Source organism: Quercus suber, unplaced genomic scaffold (assembly GCF_002906115.3).
Source record: "Quercus suber isolate HL8 unplaced genomic scaffold, Cork oak 2.0 scaffold_17, whole genome shotgun sequence".
NCBI classification, from domain to species: domain Eukaryota; kingdom Viridiplantae; phylum Streptophyta; class Magnoliopsida; order Fagales; family Fagaceae; genus Quercus; species Quercus suber.
The window spans coordinates 425,531-442,607 of record NW_027069482.1 but is presented as its reverse complement, the minus strand read 5'-3'; the positions used below and the strand labels follow the sequence as shown (position 1 = coordinate 442,607).

General features: G+C 33.6%; 1 protein-coding gene and 1 long non-coding RNA gene across 7 annotated transcripts; one reads left to right on the top strand and one right to left on the bottom strand.

Moving 5' to 3' along the window:
- Positions 1-401: 401 nt before the first annotated feature.
- On the top strand, positions 402-15,678 carry LOC112020884 (uncharacterized). Of its 6 annotated transcripts, none has more exons than XM_065759727.1 (6): positions 402-690; positions 1,719-1,826; positions 3,699-3,791; positions 5,482-5,522; positions 8,825-8,938; positions 9,092-9,438. In XM_065759727.1, exons 2-6 carry the CDS (start codon positions 1,815-1,817, stop codon positions 9,165-9,167), a joined length of 336 nt encoding a protein of 111 aa, XP_065615799.1. In that variant the 5' UTR covers positions 402-690; positions 1,719-1,814; the 3' UTR covers positions 9,168-9,438. The 6 variants fall into 6 exon arrangements, 2 of the variants coding, with proteins under 2 accessions (XP_065615799.1, XP_065615805.1); XM_065759733.1 differs by lacking the exon at positions 9,092-9,438 and adding an exon at positions 15,285-15,678 and having other exon boundaries at positions 407-690; XR_010623518.1 differs by lacking the exons at positions 402-690; positions 1,719-1,826; positions 3,699-3,791; ... (1 more) ...; positions 8,825-8,938; positions 9,092-9,438 and adding exons at positions 11,449-12,254; positions 14,552-14,645; positions 14,738-14,955; positions 15,057-15,278.
- On the bottom strand, positions 6,177-8,262 carry LOC112036203 (uncharacterized). The gene is made up of 3 exons (XR_002885613.2): positions 8,071-8,262; positions 7,412-7,486; positions 6,177-7,029 (listed from the first exon to the last, which is right to left on the bottom strand). It is a non-coding gene; the product is annotated as an uncharacterized LOC112036203 (long non-coding RNA).
- Positions 15,679-17,077: the final 1,399 nt, after the last annotated feature.

The following is a 17,077-nucleotide window of genomic DNA, read 5'->3' as shown; positions in this document are numbered from 1 at the left end:
AAAAAAAAAAAAAAAACCAGGGGAAGACCGAACCCACTGAAGAAAGAAGAAAGAAAAAAAAAAGAAAAAAAAAAAAAAAGGAAGAACTGAAGAAGAAGACAGGCTAATCACAAAAAAAAAAAGAAAAAAAAAAGGACCAAACCCACTGAAGAAAGAAGAAAGGAAACAAAGAAAAAGAAAAAAAAAAAAATGAAGAACTGAAGGAGAAGACAAGCTGATCAGAAGAAAGGAAAAAACAAAAAAAGAGGCAAATTGGACAAAAAGGTGCGGCTGGGTTATGACAAGTGAGACTGAGTGTGTAATGTTATTTACAAGTTTGCCATTAAAAATAGAGAATTGAAAACTAAAAACAACTAAAAGTTGTTTTCAGTTTCCACAACTCATAACTCAAAAAGTAGAGAATTGAGTATTAGAAACAGAGTTATGAAAACAAAGAAATTATACAGGCAAACGAGTATTTTGCAATGAGTCCCACTATTTTTTAGAATTGAGTTACGGAAACAGGGAATTGAGTTATGAAACTAGTGAACTAAACAGCCTCTAAGCTGTTCATGCCCTCTCTACCACTGATCCTACTCACTGGCGCCAACAAAGCCCAGTCCTCCATCACCGGCGCTGCCTTGGGTCTCTCCCTCTCTCTCTCTCCAACTCTCAATCTCAATTAAGACACTCTCACAAGGCCGACCAACAGTAAGTTTTTTAAATTGTTTGTTTTGATTTTTGGTTTAGGGTTTCAATTTTAGGTTTAAATGGACTTTTTTGAGGGATTTGCTTCATGGGATTTTGATATTTTGTCTTCCTTCCATGTTTTTATTGTTGCTTTCTTGCTTTCAATGAATCTGTGTACTTTATTGCAGTCTTGGATATTTATCTTTGATTCTTGATTTTGTTGTTCGTTTCTTGCTTTTAATGCAACTTGGTCATCCTGTGTTGGCAGCCCATATCCTGTTTGGATTTTAGTCTAGCAGTTTCATTTATAGCTTACAGAATTGTAGATATATATTAGGAGGAGAGCTTAGCAACTAAGGCTTTGTTGTTGTTGTTATTGTCATATATGATCTACGTGCTTGTCAACAGAATAATTTTGAAACATAATGTAGAATCGAGGGATGACCATGACCACACACACTCCTCAAGAAGCTATGCCACAAAATGCTATAGGACTGTCCATATGTAAAGTTACAGGACAAAATTTTATGAACTGCTTACCATTTTGAACATCTAAATCCAGTAAAGGGGCTATATATCTAGAGAAAGAAACAACCCTGCTTTTGATATCTCTTTCATTGTTCCACAGTAGACTGGTAATTTCTGTATTACCTGTCATGAAGATGTTCTTTTTGCTCTCTTCTCGTTGGACATAGACGCAACAGATGGAGCAAGTCTTTTGATCTTCTCACCAATGCCACAAGGGGTTTATTATATTTGGGTTGCTCAAGATAATCGATTTTCCCAATCCTTAACATTTTTGTTAGCAGAAAACTTAACCCATATGACTTTCTTGTTCTTCTTCTTTTTCCTTTCTCGGTCTTACCTTTTGCTAATTATTGCTTTATTCTTTAATGAAGATATCTTTTGAGAAGCTTATATTGTGCATACATGCTTTTAATTATATATGCCATTGCTGCTTCATGGAATTGGAAACATTTTATACAATTATGAATTCAGTTCTATTGTTTTGTTCTTCTAACTGTTGCACATTTGTGTTTTTTCTCTAGCAAGCAAGAGTCCCCTACACCAAAACCGCGGACTAATGCTGAAGCAAAGGATAGTACTCCAAAGAAACAAAAAAAACGTAATTGCAGAAGTTCCCGATGCTTGAAGTTGTAAGCACATAGACTCCTTTTCATACATTTTTAGCATGAAATGCACTTGGGTTATAGCATTGCTTTTGTGCTCTTGCAAAACTTGCCTCCCTACATGGAATTATTTTAGAATTGAACTCAAGGGCATCAATTCCTTGCCTTTATGAGGAGGATTAATTAACCCCCCGTCCAGATGGGGAAGGTGATTTTATTTTACTTTTCAAGTTTGCTTCTAAAGAACTTTAGCCATTTCTAGGCCCGCATGTCTTGTAGATATTATTATACCATATAAACTAGACAATGGTCTTTCTACTAGACCATAAAGCTGCAAGTATAAAGAACGAGCCACTCCACTTGTTCCTTTTAATCTGGTGTATCTCTTTGTTTGAATTATTTTCTTCTGACCTTGACACTTGATCATGAAGGACTAGGCGATTTTTCTACAAAACTATGTTGCAGCTGAGTCACCTCTTCAACTGGAGTTCAAACAAGGCTTAAGCTGCCAAATATAAATAGGAGATCATCTTCAAGTTTGAGTTGAACAATATAAGGCTTCCATTTTCCTTGTTCAACAAAAATGCCAAAATCAGTACTATTAGTGACATCCATTATGCATGGAGTTTAGATTCTTTCCTTCTTATATGCTTATTATAAATATAATTATAATTAATGTTTTTATTTTCCGGAAAATGCCTTGGGGATCGTGGTCAGATTCATGAAACACATAAAGTTTTGTTTCAAAGCATGTCAGTCCTAGTTAGCAGAAATTTGTTTGGTTATGTTGACTCTTTCGTTCCACCTACTTTTTTGCTTGATTTTATTGGGAAGGAGATATCTGGAGATGCATTCACTATTGAGCGTGCGGCAATACTTTTTAACATATCTTGGTTTTCTTTGAAGAGTTACCATTTCTAAGGATACCAGGTATCTGTAACAATAGGTGCTTGTGTGTCTGTTATGCATTTTATTCATGTGTATGGATCTTTATGTGTCTATACTTCCCTTATTTCCTATGAAGAATTTTTAACAATGGCAATGGTATAAATACTTAGATATTGCTGATTTCTAACTAGATGGGCTGCTGTTAACTTGTCTTTCTCTCATAGGAATGATCATAATTCCTGAACTTGCATTCATGACTTTTATGGGATTGAAAATTTTTGGACTGTGATTCTCAGGGGCATGAGATTTTTAGGTTATATTACCTTAATAATCTTTTCTTCTGTTTGTCAATATCATGGGTTTCTATGTGTCATGCTTTCTAGTAGGACAATTTTATTTTTGAGGAAAAAAAAAAAAAAACTTTTATTTCAATGTGTCTGTGTGTTTATGGATATTGTTTGATTTTGTAAAACCTCAATTTAGTGATGAAAAAAATTGAAAATTTTAATTCTAATGAGAGTTTGCACTTTTATTTATTTATTTTTGTTATATAATTGGAGGAAATTTTTTGAAACTGAAAACTCATTATGATTTCTATATCATGTAAAATAAGTGTACTTTAATCCTATTGAGATTGTAGAGCTGGACTAATTTGAAGTCTATGTCACATTTTTTTTTTTGTTGGGTTGTGGGGTTTGGATTTTGAACCTATAAGGAGGAGGGGCTCAGTGAGTGCAACCTTCAGATTGTTTTGTTTTTAGGTGTACAATGGTTAGTTTCCATGGGTGGGTTAGAAACGAAAAAGGGTTTTATACACACACACACACTCTCTCTCTCTCTCTCTCTCTCTCTCTCTCTCTCGATTTGCAAAATTTGCAGTCACTTGTATATCTCTCTCTCTCTTCATTTGTTGGTTTTAAAAAAAAATTTATTTTATTATGCTCAATTGGAAAGAAGAATTCCGATTTAGAGAAACTTTTTTGATGGATTTATTGTTCATCAACTGTGTAGATGCAGATATGGAGGATTATGGATTTGAGTACTTGGAGGAGGAGCAAGAGGAGCAAGACGTTGACATTGAGAATCAATACTCCAATGCCAAAGGTATTTCCGATTGAAATTTTCTACTTTTTTTTTGTTTTGTTTTTTTTTTTTTTTTTTTTTTTTTTTTTTTTTTTTTTTTTTTGTTTTGGCAAACTTTTAGATATTTGGAAAAGCTGATGAGTTTTTGGAATTTTACTTGCAGTTGTAAGATATTAATTATGTCTTGCTAGGAGCTTTTAAATGTTTGTAATTAATGTGTAAGCCTGAGCTGCATAGCATGTTTACACTAATGTCATGTTAAACAAGTTTTATAAAAGCTGTAGGTTTACCAGTTTAATTCTTTCAAAAATTAGAGGTCAAGTTATTTGTTCAAGTGTTAGCCTAGTGGTAATGGTATCCTTTGTGGTGCCGCATGTCTCTGGCTCAAATCCCCCCTCCCCTTCCCCCACTATCTACCTATCAAAATAAATAAATAACTAAATAGAGGGAAAGGTCTACATATACCAAATATCAAAAACTTATTTGTACCATGGGGCAATTCATGGGGCTGATCAATATTATTTTACCATAATGTCTCTCATGGATTATTGATACGTGATTGTAGAAATTTTCGTTGTTGAATTCATGAGGCTATTTCTAAGAATATGAAAAATGCTTTGAGAGACATTAGAATTAGAATGTGCATCTCAATATGTTTCCTTAAAAAATTTACCTGGAAAAGGGTTTTTTTTTTTTTGAAATATCAGAAATCTTTTTGAAAAATAAGGCTATGGAAAACTCCTTTGCAAATTGTTGCTATTTTCACTTCCTGCATTCTAAAAATTAGTGTGTTTTCCATGATCGAATTGTATTTGGGAACCTGAACCCCTTAGATATGCTACTGGTTTGACAGCATTTTACATCTTAATTTTTTCTTTTGGTGGTATTGATGAACATCATGGCAAAAGATAGTAGCCATTGGGTTTCTAAGTGAAAGAAAAGGGATACTGATAGTAATGAGCATTTGGGATTTCTTTTGGTCAAGCCCCAAACCCATCGATAAGATCTATACAATCAGCTAGTCCAATGTAGGATTGGTTGAAACTGATCCAGAAGGTGCATTGGCTGGTTTTGCTGAGGTAGTAGGCATGGAAGCGGAGAAGGCAGAGTGGTTAGCATCTTAAATTTTGAAATTTCCAGTGCTTAATGAACAGAAATATGACTCTGGGATAGAAGAATTCCACAAAATTTTATTTACGTCCCTTGTGTTACTTTTTCCATAATTTCAGTTCTGGGGTCTATGGTCACAAAAGAATTGAGAATTTATTCTGGTGTATATAATCAGAAAAAATGTCTTCATTTAACAAAATGTTGCCTGTTTTTCTCTTTTGGTTAATATATGAATTTTGAACATATATTTCCATAAACTTTTCACTTTAGGCTTGAGTAGCCAGAGCTTACAGTCAATATTATCCTTTTCTTTTGGAGGCTTGTAGGTATATATTTTATCTTTTTTTTTTCTGATACCCTTTGTTGCAAACTTGCAATATTCACATAACTAAACTTAAGTTACTTTTCTGATATAAATGTCTGCATCTTGGTTTCCTTAAGAAGCTGCTTTCTATACTTGTAAACCCTTTTTCTATATTGTTTGCAGCTCACTTGCCCCTATAATTAACTTTACCTGAAAACTTTGATAATTATTTCTGGATTAGGCAATCATTAGCTGTTTTTAACAATGTCCATGTCTGTTTTTAATAATTTCAATCAGCTGGTTGTTGATTTGGAAAAGTACCTTCCACAGAAGCAACGGTAAGTACATGAACACTTCTTTTATTCTCTATGTCCTCTAATTGTTTACTAAAACATCTAGTTTAGTTTTTTTTTTTTTTTTGGGTGCTAATAAAATATCTAGTTATTTATTGATATTGTTTTTTTCTTATAATATTTATTTATTTATATGGTTTAAGAAATCCTTTTCAATTTCTAATAAACAGATCAAATGAAAATCTTATGTTACATTAGGGACATAAAAATGTTAAAGGGGCAAATTTAAAATGACCACAAACTAAGGGTGCCTCTAGGGGCTCGGTTTCTAACACTTGTTGGTCTCTATTTCTGTCAGGAATGCTAGTCCATTAGAGGGTCTTTATTTTGGTCATGGGTTTAGTGAGATGTTATAATTATTAAAACCAATTGGCACTAGGCACCGTTAAAGACCTCTCTCTCTCTCTCTCTCTCTCATGTCTAATCCAAATTAATGTCTTAACATAGGTGTCACGCCCCAAACCCAAAAGGGTCTAAAGCATGAGAAATACATCTCAAGAGTACCTGTAGATTTTTCCTTTTTGGCAAATCAACTATAGGATATCTTTATTTTCCTTTCTTTTCCACAGGATAAGAATATGTAACCATACTAAAATCTCCATATTATAAGTCAGAGTTCTATAACACATTTACGAACAATAACTAAAAATCATGTGCCTCCACATAATACATGAATATATTACAAAATTTTGATTAAATTACACAAAGTCACAATCTTATCAAGAATGAGGACCTTAACATCGAGTCTAGGCCTACTACGCCAAAGGCTAACAAACCTCAAGTGATCCACCTCCAATAGAATTAATTAAGGTCTCGTTGAACATAGTAAGATCGAGTCACCAACCATTTACAGTAAAAGTCTCCAAATTTAACATAACACTCTAATCATCACCAAAGAAGTAAGCTCCATACCCAAGGTATAGCTAATAAATCTGAAAAACTGTTAGAGGGTGGGATGAGCTAATGCCCAGTAAGTAGCATAATTAATGGGGGTGGGGGAAATGCAAGTTTCATCTTCAATAATAATAATATGACAAGAATGATTTAATAATGAAAGACAAAGTTTCTCAAAGTAAATAACTTAAAACTATATACTATAATCTGTGAGCACCAACAATATAATTTCCAAAGTCATAATATCTAACATAAGGTAAATTATCACAAATATACCACACTACCACATAATCCGGTCAGGAGATCCACCCATTCACAACTGGCATGATCTTGTCCTCTCTGGTATGCAGACTCTTGGCCCCATGGACAACGGCTTCACTCATACCCTCAAGGTTTTTCTCTCCCCTCATGGGTAACAGAGAGAGCACGTCAAATAGGACCTCTTTTGCATGTGGTCTCTTGGCCCCATGGACAGCAGCCTCACCCACACACAATTAAGGAACGTCTTACCCCCATGGACAACAGGGAAGAACACGTCATCCAAAGTCATCCAAAGTGAAACGGCACTGACCTAGATTTGATTCCTTTGTCACAAAGACTACGGAAATCAAATTGAGTAATCACCGAGAAATCACACATGGTATGGTGTTAAAATCACGTAAGCTCACAAGTTACATTACTTTGAAACACATAGTTCATATCTAGGTAGTTTTAGAAAAATCTTAAATAATCTAACTTCTACAAAGTTTGTAAGGCTTTCAACTTCATTCTAGTCAAAAAGATTTTCTATTAATTTTCCTCATAACAAGACAAGCATCTTTAAATTTTCATATATATAATTATATATATATTAAGGTTACAACACAATAGCTTTTAAGAAAATATAGTTTCCATAAGTAGTTTCCAAAAGCGTGTCTAACCCAAAAACAATATTTATACAACATGGTTATTTTTCAAAATCCCATTAAAAAGCTACTTACCTTGCAACCCGTAGAAAGCCTAATTCTCCAAGCTCCAAAGGAGATTAGCTAAAACCTCAACAATATCAAGCAAACCTAACACAATAAGCATAAAGGTAAAAATTGTATATAGCTACAATATAGGAATTGCCAAATAAGCACTTAGTTAGGCAAGCTTAGTATTTAACTTCATCAATAATAATATATTCCACTTCCAAAGTTTCTCAACAAATTGATTCATAAGGCATAAACTCCAATTTATAAAGTTAACCCATTTAATATCATCTTCAACATTATGACTAGCTTCCATAAAAATTACGCTACATCAATAAGAGACCCATGAAAGCAAAATCAAAATATCCTCCAAGACAAGAAATTTAGAACTTCAACTAACTCCAAATAAACCCAATAGCAATGGAAAAATTGGATTTACCAACCATCACATGTTATAACTCAAAATCTCCAAATTTTCTACCATACATAAACCTTAGATAGTCATCATTAGCACAAACCATAAACTCACTCATCAAATAATTCCACCAATACAAAACTCTTACATTTAAACACATATATATTACTTCCAATGCTCATAAATCACACGGATATCATTATTAAAACTTAGATAAAAATAACCTCAAGCAAAAGCATATAAACCCACCAAAAAGATTAGAAACTTTTACCTCAAATAAAAGATGAAGATGCTTAGAAGTTCCTAAGGATTTTCAGGTGACATTGCCGAAAAAATGATGGTGGAGATGGTGGTACAGAGGTACCGGTGGGAGAGGATGAGCAAGTGATAGAGAGGAGTGTATGAGAGAAAAGAAAAGAAAATAAGATAAGAAGAGAGGGATGGCCGGCCAAGAGGATAAGAGCCAATAAATGAGATGTGTGGTGGGGGTTAGTGTGTTAGGTTCACGTGTGGTCCCAAAAAAAATCTGACCATTACTTTTTTTTTTTACTTGCTGGCACGTTACAATAGGTGTCTCAACTCTAAAGCACATTATAATTAATAAGGCTATGAGTATATATAAGTTGTATAACCCATAATGTAAAAATTTTTAAAAATTAAAACTCGTCATTATGTTAAAACCTAAAATTTAAACTGTCAATTAATATGGTCCAAACCTGAAATTTAAACTGTTTTTGTTACCTTTTTATTATAAATAAAATGAATACTAGACCACTAGTCTCTAGTTGAAAGGTAGGGCACATACAGTTTCATTTCATTAAACTTGGTATTAATGCTTCAGCTTTTATATAACACTTTTTGGCTTAATCATTTGATCCTCAAGTTATTGTTGTTGTTTTCTTCTCCCTTTTGACATTTTGTCATACGAATCTCATTTATGCAAATTTCATTTACATAATTTCTTTCGTAATCTAAATGATTACATAATTGGAGTTAAACCACAAACTTGGGGGTACCTTTTGCAGCCAGCCTCCCCTCCTGAGTGCTATGGTTCATGCCATATACAGCAGGGCTGGTGATATGCAATTGGTTAGAAAATCTCTCCCCACTTCTCAAAGAGTATCACTTTTGGAATTCAGGTACCATAATATATATTTTCTTTGATTTTAAGTGGAATTATGTTTACATTTCTTCCTTAGCTTCATCATTTTTTGTGGCTTGAACTATTTCCTTTTTTGTGGGTGTGGGGTTTTGATTTGTGTGGGAGTGGGTTTTGGGTTGGTGGGTTGCAGTGGGTCTAGGTCGTGGTGGGTTGTGGTGGCATGGGGGTTTTGGTTGTGGAGGTGCAGTGATGGCATGGGGCTGTAGTTGTGGCTGGGTTCCGATGGGTTTGGGTTGGATTTTTGTAATGGGTTTGATTTTGGGTAGGTTCTGATGGTGTTGCTGTGGTGGTGGGGTGGGTTGTTGCCGTGATGGTGTCTAGTGGTTGCGAGATCGGTGTGGGTCTGGTGGTTGTTGATTCGACGTGATTCTGGTTGTGAGATCGATGCTGGGTTTTGGTGGCTGTGTCTGGTCGTTCTCTTTATACTATAATCTTTAAAGCATTTTTGTTATTGGATTTGTTAAAGATTGGTTTTGTGGTCCCACATCGGCAAGAGAAGCGCCCCACTCATGCCTTATATGTGCTTGGCACTAACATGAGTGTACAATGTACACTCATTCGTGTAGTAGTAGTTGTACACTCATGTTAGTGCCAAGCACATATAAGGCATGAGTGGGGCGCTTCTCTTGCCGATGTGGGACTACGGTGTTAAGCCTCAAAGGTGAAAATCCTGACCTCTCACGTCGCTTGGGAAAAAATCCCCCACAGGTTTTTTTAAGCTTTGAAAGTTGTATTTGATTAGATTTGATTAGATTTGTTAAGAATGTATTATTTGGTGGTTCTGCTTTGATTTTTACTTTATTGGATTGCTTGAGTTGGCTGGGATTTATGTGGATAGATAATGGTAGTCAGTTTATGTTCTGAACTGTACTGAGAATTGAATTGTTATCACAATTATTTCTGACAATACATTTCAACTTCTTTGAATTGGTATCACAATTATTGAATTGGAATCTTGACAATACATTTTAAACTGAGAAGACAATTTATTCAATATGATTCTCTTGTTACTATTGGGCTTTGCACCACCTGACATTCTCAATCATTGTTATCACAATTATTTCTACTAAGGTTTTCAGCTATGGTTCTCTTATGTTTGTTGGTATGCTTCTGTCTTGGTGCTCTAGTACGGTGCCCTTTTACTTAATTCTAGTATCTATATTGTCTCTATAATATTTTCATTCATCCAGAAAACATCAATTTAAAAATTTCAATCACAAAATGGTACCGAGGAGTCCACTCCCCACTATAGCTTAGGATTCCAAAGGCTTATAAAGGAGTTTTTTTATAAGCCTAAGTACAGGAGAAAAACTCAAGGCTTAATAGACTATTAATTTTTCAAGTGAGTTTGAGGCTTATACTTATAATGAGCTTTTCTTATTATCCGAATTACTTGAGAATTTAAAAAAATAATAATAATTAAGCTTCATTTGTTTATGGTTACCAACCCCATTCATAATCTACTAATAGAAAGGTAATTGCTAATCACCAAACAATATCTAATAATTAAAGAGAGTCCATTTTAAGGTACATTAAATGCACTTTTAAATTTGTAATATTTAAACTAAAAAATACAAAATAATCCATTCCAAATAAAAAGGATTGCAACAGTGTTTATAGTTTATACTCCCAATAATAAAGGTTTAGGGGAAAGTATTGTCCATAAACTGATCACTAACTCTAGTTGAACAAAAAAAAAATTGATATCATTTTTTTTTTAAATCAGGATTTGATGATCATTTCTTGTATATGATATATTCAATGTATATGCATCAAAGAACAAGTTTTGACAGTTTTTATACTATCCATAATCCAATTACATAAAACGTAATGAGATTGAAAAAAACAAAATTCTGAGAATAGCAGAGAGCAAAGAGAGCTTATAAGAAAATTTGCTCTTTCAATTCGTGTCATCCATTATTGAATAGCAATGAGACGAAAGCCATATTGCAAAGCCTAGAAGTGTAGGCATAGCTAGGATAATCTATTTTGTCATAAAGTCGTCATATCATAAAACATCCCAGGTTGCTCCGTAGTTTGAGGATGATGTCTGGTCTTTTTGTGGTTTCGCTGAGGTCCCAAATTTGGTTTTGTCCTTGTATGGGTCAGAATTGTCAATCTCATTACCCTCATCATGATGTGATTATCATTAGCAAAGAAGGTTTAACTTTTCAGTAGTAATATTTTATATCAAAATGTTATGTCACTCATTCCTTATGTTTGCTTCAGTGCAGTACTATCTAGATATATATGTTGTGATTAACTTGGTAGTGTTCCAATAATTGAAGATCATTTTAATGATTAAGATAACAGAACTTATTAAAATCAAGTTTGTACAACAGTCATGGGGAGTATATAATGCTGTAATTCCCCACCCCCCCCCACCCCAAGTCCCAATAGCTTATTTATCCTTTACATTTTATTGATTATAGTTTCCTTTACACTATGTTTGGTTGGATGGAATTTAGGAAGGATGGAAATATAGAAGGAAAATGGGGTGGAAAACTGAGTTTTCCTCTGTTTGGGAATGAGAAGAAAATAAGAAGAGTGGAAAACCAGGGAGAAAATTCTCTCCCGGGCCCACAAAATTTTTCCTCCCAAATCGGGAGGAAAATCAATGGGAGAAAAACTGCCTCATTGTTATTTTACCGTAATGCCCTCCCACCTACTCTCATTCATGCCCTTCACCTACCCACCTGAAGACTTTCCTTATCACTTTTTCTCATCTTCTCATCTTATACATTCAGCACACCATCCAAGTTCTCCTCTTTTTTTTTTTTTTTTTTTTCAACGTGATCTATTGTTTCTTGTCCTCATTATACTCCTCATTTTCTTGTTGATTTTTTGGTTTCGTATGACATTCAATTTATTATTATTATTTTTTCATTCGATTATCTACCATGTACTCATTAGTTTCCGTTTGGTTTTTCCTCCAGCCAAGGGGTCTTTTGATTTCCTCTCTAGCCGAGACAGATATGATCTTCTCCATTTTTTTTGCTATTTGATTTTTAAATTTTTTTTTTTATTCAGTTCTTCCCAAAATCTTTCTCCTATAATATATATATATATATATTTAAATTCTTTTTCCTTTAATATATAAAGAATCTGTGTATTGTTTGTTTGTTTTCTTCTACTTCGGACTTCGGTGCCTCTCACTCTCACTCACTACCTCCTCTGCTTCTCGCCTTCTTTGTGCCTCTGCTTTGGACTTCGGTGGTCAGTGGCCGAGGCTCTATATCCGTGCTTGTTCTTTGCCTTCAAATTTTCAATCAATTCAGTCCACTACTCCACTGGTAACTTCTATTATCAATTATTCTTTCAATATTAGTATTTAATGAATTATAGGGCATTATAGTTTACACTTTACAGAGCATAGCATTTCAGTTTACATGTGTGCCTACCTCTGTGTGTGTTTATAGTTGGTGGATTTTATTGTTTGGTATTAGTTGTGATTGTTAGAATCCATGTTAATTTCCATCCAAGTTTGTGTGTAATGATAATAGCAAACTTACCCCTCACCACAGTTTTTATCTTTCTCTTGATTTCCATCACAGAACTCTCGATTTACAGCCTGAGAATACACCCTACATAGCCTTATCACAGCATCAATGACCAACTGTGTAACTTTTACCACTTCTGAGCCAAATGAACCAATTCTCTGCTTCAAAATGATAAAAGACTTCCATTAGTGAGAGATACAAAGTAGGTTTATTTATTTATATATATATATATAATTGGATATAAATAAACCATAATAACGAACTAGATTTTTAAGTAATTATATAAATTCAGCAAAGAAAATTCCTTTACATTCGTTAAGGGAACAAATGGGAGGGTCCCTGAAAGAAAAGGCAAAATCAAAAATACACCCATATCTGGCTCTAAGATGTCCAAAGTAAACTATAAAATTGATGGTAAGCCAACTCAGAAAGTCCCTGAAAATATTTAACTCGGAAATCCTGTTTCAGTTATTACTTCCAAGAAATCCTATTTCAATACATCTATTTTACAAGATACTTCCATGAGACTATGAATAGCAACTATCTTGTAAATTGTGATAATCTTCCAATGAACAGAGATTCATCATTGCATATGCCTTATAACTATGGTCGTTATGCACCACAAGGTGGAATGAAGAAGGAAATAACATACAGATGCTTTTAGTTTGAATGAACTCATTTGACACTCATAATTCTTAGAACTTTTTCCTCCCTCCTCTCTCTCTCTCAACAAAGGTTTATACTAATATTTTTAAAGTACCATATGTTTGCTTGGAAACTCAACCAAAATTTTTGCACCATTCCCTTGTTTTCTTTAGCACCTACAACATTACATTTCTTATAAGTGCAAACATATATTTCCCCACTTGACCAGATTCTTCAGAAGATATTCTTCTGGTTTTGTCCTCAATTGATCCTAGATCTTTATGCTAACTTAATGCTAACTATAACCCTACAAATGCAATAGACTTTATTCTAGCCTTTCTATTCTATCAAATTATGAGTCTCAACATTCTCATTTGTCCATTTCATCCGTACTGTTCTTGCTCTCTCTCTCTCTCTCCCCCTCTCCCTCTCTCTCTCTCACACACACACACACAAACTCTAGGCAACATCTTTGTCACATTCCTATTGCTTATGAATGATTGATACATCGTGGGCTTTGCAAGCCTAACATTCTCTCTTTGGATGAAAATTATATAATATGGCTATGAAATTGGTCGTGATTATGGTATATGCTAAAAAAGAATAAAAAAATAATACATTTTTTAAGGGATAAAACCATATCTAGTTCTTAAAGTTTACACTAATATCCAATTTGATCCCTAGATTTTAGAAAGTAGCAATTAACATTCCCTACCAATAATTTGTCTCAGATTAAGAACTTGAGTTTGACATAATTTCTTACATGATTAGTTATGTGTATTTTTTTTTTTTAGTGTTTCTTTGTTAGTTATGTTTGGGATGATAAAAACAAAACAACAAGGGTAAGGTGCTTTAATTAGTAATTATTATGACCAATGTGTTGATTATTTTTTTACTTGTGATGGATATTTGGTAGATGGATAATTTAACTAATTCGGATAATAGTCCACCAGAAGATTTGAGTAAGAGTTGGGAGGAAAATCGTCAAAATCAATTAAGGAATATTCATGAATTGAACAAATATGGTTTGCAACTTTTGACTGATTGACAGAGAAGACGAGATGTAGCAATTTTGCAACTTCTTGTACATATGGTGCATGAAATATGGATGATGGGCATATATTGTAGTCCACGTTATGTGGATAGAGAACTTACTAAAAGTAGTGTGGAAAGAGAAAATGTTCGGCAAGAATTACCAAGTGAACTTAGATGCAGTAGGAAATGTAGAGACATAATTCGAATGGGGCCTTATGCCTTTGCTAAGTTGTGTGAAATTGTTCGAGGAACTAATCGTCTTAAAGACACTAGGAATGCTTTTGTTGAAGAGCAAGTAGTCAAGTTTCTTTACATTTTAGCACATAATGAGAGAATTTGTACTGTTTCCTTTTTCTTCCGTTGTTCTAATGAGACCATAAACCGTCATTTTCACAATGTGTTGAGAGCAGTCATCTACTTAGAAGATCAGTTCCTTCTACAACCTAATGAGACAGAGGTTCCCCAACAGTACAAAATAGTCATAGATTTTATCCATATTTTAAGGTAAACATATTTTTAAGCAACTATATGGATTGCTTTAATATGAATAAAATTTTCTTGACTTAATAGATTGCTTTAATTCCATGATTATGTAGGGGCTATTGATGGGACACATATTCGTATAAAAGTGTCAGCAAAAGATGCGCCTAGATATCAAGGGAGGAAAAAAATACACAACTCAAAATGTATTAGCAGTATGTGATTTTTGACATGAGGTTTATATACGTTTTACCTGGATGGGAAGAGACTGCCTCTGACTCGAGGATAATTAAAAACGCTTTAAGTAGGGAAAACAAACTTATAATCCTTAGAGGTAATGTTAAGTTATAAATACAAAGTATACTTATAAAAAATATAGAGAATTACTTATATATATATATAGTGAATTACTTATATAAATTATTTTTTTAATAGGAAAATATTATCTAGTAGATGTGGGCTTTATGTTGAGAAGTGAACTTATGGCATCATATATGGGTGTGCGTTATCATTTAAAAGAGTATTTAGCACGTAACCCAGAAAATGCTAAGGAACTATTTTATCATCGGCATTCCTCTTTGTACAATGTTATTGAAAGGACATTTGGTGTGTTGAAAAAACGATTTCCTATTATATCTAGAATGACAGAACCTTTTTTTCCAGTTGATACAGTTACTGAGATTATCATGGCTTCTTGTATTGCACAACTATCTTATGGGAGTTGATCCGAATGAAAGGTTGATTGCAGAAGTTGATCAACAGATTTCAAATGGTGACATACATAATGAAGCTAGAAATAGTACGAATGATAGTGATGTAGATGCTAGAAGAGGAGCAATATTGCGAACTAGTATAGCAACGAGAATGTGGAATGACTATGTATCACATGATCAATAATTTTACTCATTATGTTATGAGAGTTGATTTGCTCATGTGTATCTTTGTGGAATAGTTTCGAATGGAATGACTGTTGTTGAACATTTACCAATAGTTGCTTTTGTAAAACTATTATGTGTACCTTATTAATGTTTTAGAAAAATGTTCAATTATTAGTTTAGTTATAGCAACATTATGCTATGTCGAATTTTGTTTTGTTGGTTTGTTTGAAGTATTTGCATGTAAATCTTATTAATTTCTTTGTAGTAGTTGTATGTAATCTTGTAAATACTAATATGTTTAACATTCAGTCTTTAAAAATGTCTAAGACATTGAAGAAGACAACTGATAGTAAGTCTAAAGCGACTAACATGAGATGGATTGATGACATGGATAGCTTCTTACTTAACGTCATGTTGGAGGAACAAAACAATGGAAATAGGCCCAATAGAACATGGAGTTCTCATGCTTACTCAAATATGTCTAAAAAGTGTTCAAAATCGTTCGGTTATGCAGTTGAAAAATATAACATTAAGAATCGCATCAAAACATTGAAAGGTACTTTCCATTCATGTCATGACATTTTCAAGAACATGAGTGGATTTGCATGGAATTCTATTACTGGACTTTTTGAGGCTGAAAATGAAGTGTGGGAACCTTTAATAGAGGTTAGTTATATTTATTTTGATATTGTGAAATGTTTTTTAGATCAAGTTGATACATTGTGTTGGTACTTTGTTGTAATAATAATAATAATACTAATAAGTGTGTATTGTATTCTTATAGGCAAACCCAAATGCTAAAAAATGAAAAAGAACTTCAATTCACCATTATGAGAAGCTATTTGATTTATTTTCCAAGGATAGGGCAAATGGTGAAGGTTCTATAAGTGCAAAAGAGAAAGTTCGTTGATGGGAAAAGGACAGAGAGGATAGCGTAAATTTGGAAGAAAATATTGATTGTTTTAATGAGTTTAACATGCCAAATGTAGAATCATATTTTCTAATGGTCTCTCATTCCTACTCATGTGAGACATTGTCCAAGAAAGCGAAGAAAACACCTCAAATGGTTGAAATGCTTGAAAAGCAGATGAAAATTTTTCAATCCGGAATTGATAATGTGGCAACAAGTATAAGGCAAGGAAATGAAATTGTTAAGGAGTGACTTGCTATAATGATGCAAGGACATGAGATTGCTAAGGAGGGACTTGCTATCATGGAGAGAGGATGTCCATATTGTTACTCTGAGGATGAAGTTTTTTCTGAATTGGTGAAAATAGAAATACTGATGGAACATCAACTTGATGCTATGCTCTTCCTAATTAAGGATCCAGCCAAAATGAGAGCATTTTTTGGTGTTCCAACTAGTGAGTTACGTCGATAAATATTATTGAAGATGATATATGCTAAGGAACCTTAGTGATTGGATAATTGTCAACTAACTTTTTTGGGTTGAATGTAGTGTAAATTTGATTTGCTAACTTTTGGTAGTAGTTGACTTTTGTGGTCTGAATGTAATGTTAACTGACTTTTGGTAGTAGCTGAATTTTGATTTGCTAACTTTTGTGGGCTGAATGTAGT